Source organism: Myotis lucifugus, unplaced genomic scaffold (genome assembly GCF_000147115.1).
Source record: "Myotis lucifugus unplaced genomic scaffold, Myoluc2.0 scaffold_7, whole genome shotgun sequence".
Lineage (NCBI taxonomy): Eukaryota > Metazoa > Chordata > Mammalia > Chiroptera > Vespertilionidae > Myotis > Myotis lucifugus.
The window spans coordinates 7,886,683-7,889,598 of record NW_005871055.1 but is presented as its reverse complement, the minus strand read 5'-3'; the positions used below and the strand labels follow the sequence as shown (position 1 = coordinate 7,889,598).

At 30.0% G+C, this 2,916-nt stretch overlaps 1 protein-coding gene across 4 annotated transcripts in view; it reads right to left on the bottom strand.

Moving 5' to 3' along the window:
• The window catches only part of FNDC3A (fibronectin type III domain containing 3A), a 205,661-nt gene that overhangs the window by 57,898 nt on the left and 144,847 nt on the right, over positions 1-2,916 (bottom strand). For all 4 annotated transcript variants that reach the window (XM_006083537.3, XM_006083535.3, XM_006083536.3 and 1 more), the window contains one exon: positions 229-498. In XM_006083537.3, the coding sequence (XP_006083599.1) occupies positions 229-498 (270 nt within the window). The remainder of the gene's footprint in view (positions 1-228; positions 499-2,916) is intronic.

Here is a 2,916-nt window from a genome sequence, read left to right as displayed (position 1 = left end):
TGTATGTGTGTATATATATATTTATATATATATATATAAACTAGTCAATAAGATTTACATATAGAAAGTATATTTTTATTCATAGTTGTAAAAAATACTTGTTCTCTGTAGAAAACATGACATTTGGAGCATGACTAAATGACCAAAAGGTTAGAATATACTTTTACTAAGTTAAATATAGAGGAGAAATAATACCAAAAAGAATATCTGAGTATTTTAAATAGTTACCTTCGATTTCTGTATCCATTTGTGCACCACCTTTACCTTTTCCTGACTTGTTCTTTGCTAATCCTGTGTTTACCCCACTAGCATTCTGCCCTTTTATAAGTCCATTATGTTCACTTATGGGAGAAGGGCATTTCTGGGGTGATGATGGTGGACTACTCATTTTATCTTTCTGTGTTCCTTGGCGATCCTTTAATTTTTTCTGCAAACGTTCATAAGTTTTACTAGATCTTTCATCTCTAAAGTTGGACCTTCCATGTGTAGAGTGAGTATCTATGAAAAAATAAAAAATAAAAAGACATTTACAAGGTCACTTTCTCCAAATACATTTATGGAATGAGAAAAGAACAGGAAATAAATCTATCAGAATTATATAAAACAAAATATTTTGAAGAATAACTTTGCAAAAAACACCCAGAAAACAAAACCTATTTTTGTTTCTCCAACTGACAGAACCAAGTTTTATGACTTGATTTTATATATATATAAAATAAATTTACAGAGACATTCCTTTCCTTCAACTCTTCCCAAGTAACTGTTACTCTTCATAGAAATAGCATACTGGTATGCTATGATTATCATAGGTGGGGAATAAGACCTGAATTGAGTTGTGGACAGTTCTTTTTCTTTTACTCTTTTGTACCCATTACTCTTAGCATCTCTTTTAACTTCAAACATATAAAATAGGGAAAAGAAAACCACCAACCACCACCTGCCTCAATTTAAATTCCCTTATGATTCAAAAAAGCAAATCATCACTAAAAAATAAAGTTTTAGGAGTTAGGAAAAAGAAATGAGTGGATCATTTACTAATAGAATCTTTGGATATTGTAAATTCAAGGTTATGATTTTTAAAAATGTATTATTTCAAATAAAAGTCACACAATATAATAAAATTAATATACTCAATACTGTTAAAGCAACTGTCCTCATCTTATTTTTATTTTAAATTTAAAATCTGTAAAAATAACATTTTAAAACAAAGTCACAAAAATATCAGTCAAGTTTTAATTTATCAATGCTCTAACAAATTTGGTATAATATTCATTTTTTTTGTTCTATTAATCCTCACCAGAGAATATTTTTTCCACTGATTTTTAGAAAGAGTGGAAGGGAGGGAAGGAGGAGGAGAAAGAAAGAGGAGGAGAGACAAATATCGATGTGAGAGATACACATTGATTGGCTGCCTCCAGCATGTGCCAGGACCGGGCCAGGGACTGAACCTGCAACTAGGTATGTGTCCCTTGCCAGGAATTGAACCTGTGACCCTTTGGTGCATGGGCCAGCGCTCTAATCACTTAGCTATACTGGCCAGGGCAGTACTATAATTTTCTTGAAATAAGTACTATAAGGGTATGTACAATAACATTAGAATAAAAAACATAGGAATCTGGCTATCTACATGTTAAAAAGAGAACGAGTTTGGACTCTTACTTAACACCATATAGAAAAATTAACTCAAAATGCATCAAAGACCTAAATGAAGACACTAAATCTATAAAACTTACAGAATAAAACATAGGTGTAAAGCTGCATGACATTTGATTAGATAATAGTTTCTTAGAAAATGACAACCAAAGCACAAGCAATAAAAAATTTGACTTAATCAAGATTAAAAACTTTTCTGTATCAAAAGATACCATGAAGAAAGTGAAAAGACAACATGAGAGAAAAATCTATAAATCATATATCTGAAAAGGTTCTTGTATCCAGAATATATAAAAACTTATAACTCAACAATAGAAAAACAAAATAACCCAATTAAAAAAATGGGTGAAGGATTTGAACAGACATCTCTCCAAAGAAGATGAAAAGATTCTCAACACCTGTAGTTATTTAGGGACAAGCAAATCAAAATTATAATGAGATAAAACTTCACATTCCAGGATGGCTAGAATCATAAGCCAGATAATAAGAAGTTTTGGCAAGTAAATGGAGAAATCAGAGCCCTCATACATTGCTGGTAGGAATGTAAAATAGGGCAAACAATTTTGTAGTGGGTATACCCATAAAGTTAAATATAGAATTACCATGTGAGCCAGCAATTCTACTGTTAGGTATATACCCAGAAGAAATAAAAACATATGTCTACACAAAAACTGTATACAAATGTCACAGCATTGATATTCATAATAAACAAAAAATGGAATAACCCAAATGTCCATCAACTAACAAATGGGTAAATAAAATTATATCCACATAATGGAGTATTTTAAGAATACTAAGGAATGGAGTACTAGTCATGCTACAAACTTGAAATATATAAACCTTGAAAAAAATATGTTAAGTGAAGAAAGCTACACACAATAGGCTACACATTGCATAAACATTTATATCAAATATACATATGTATGTACACTTATAGAAAATATCTAGAATAGGAAAATACATAGAGATAGAAAGTAGATTAGGAGATAGGGTAAAGGAAAATGGAACTGACTGTTAATAGACACAGAGTTTCTTTTCGGGATGATAGAAATGTTCAGGAATTAGTTAGGAGTAGTGAATATGATATATAGTGAATATACTAAAAACCAATGAATTGTACACTTTAAAGTGGTAGATTTTGTTACATAAATTATACCTCAATAAAAAAAGAAAAAACACAGAAACTGTAATTAGTATGTACTTTTAAAATGGAGTTATCCAAATGCCTTTATATTTATTACTCAATATAAATAAAATAATAAA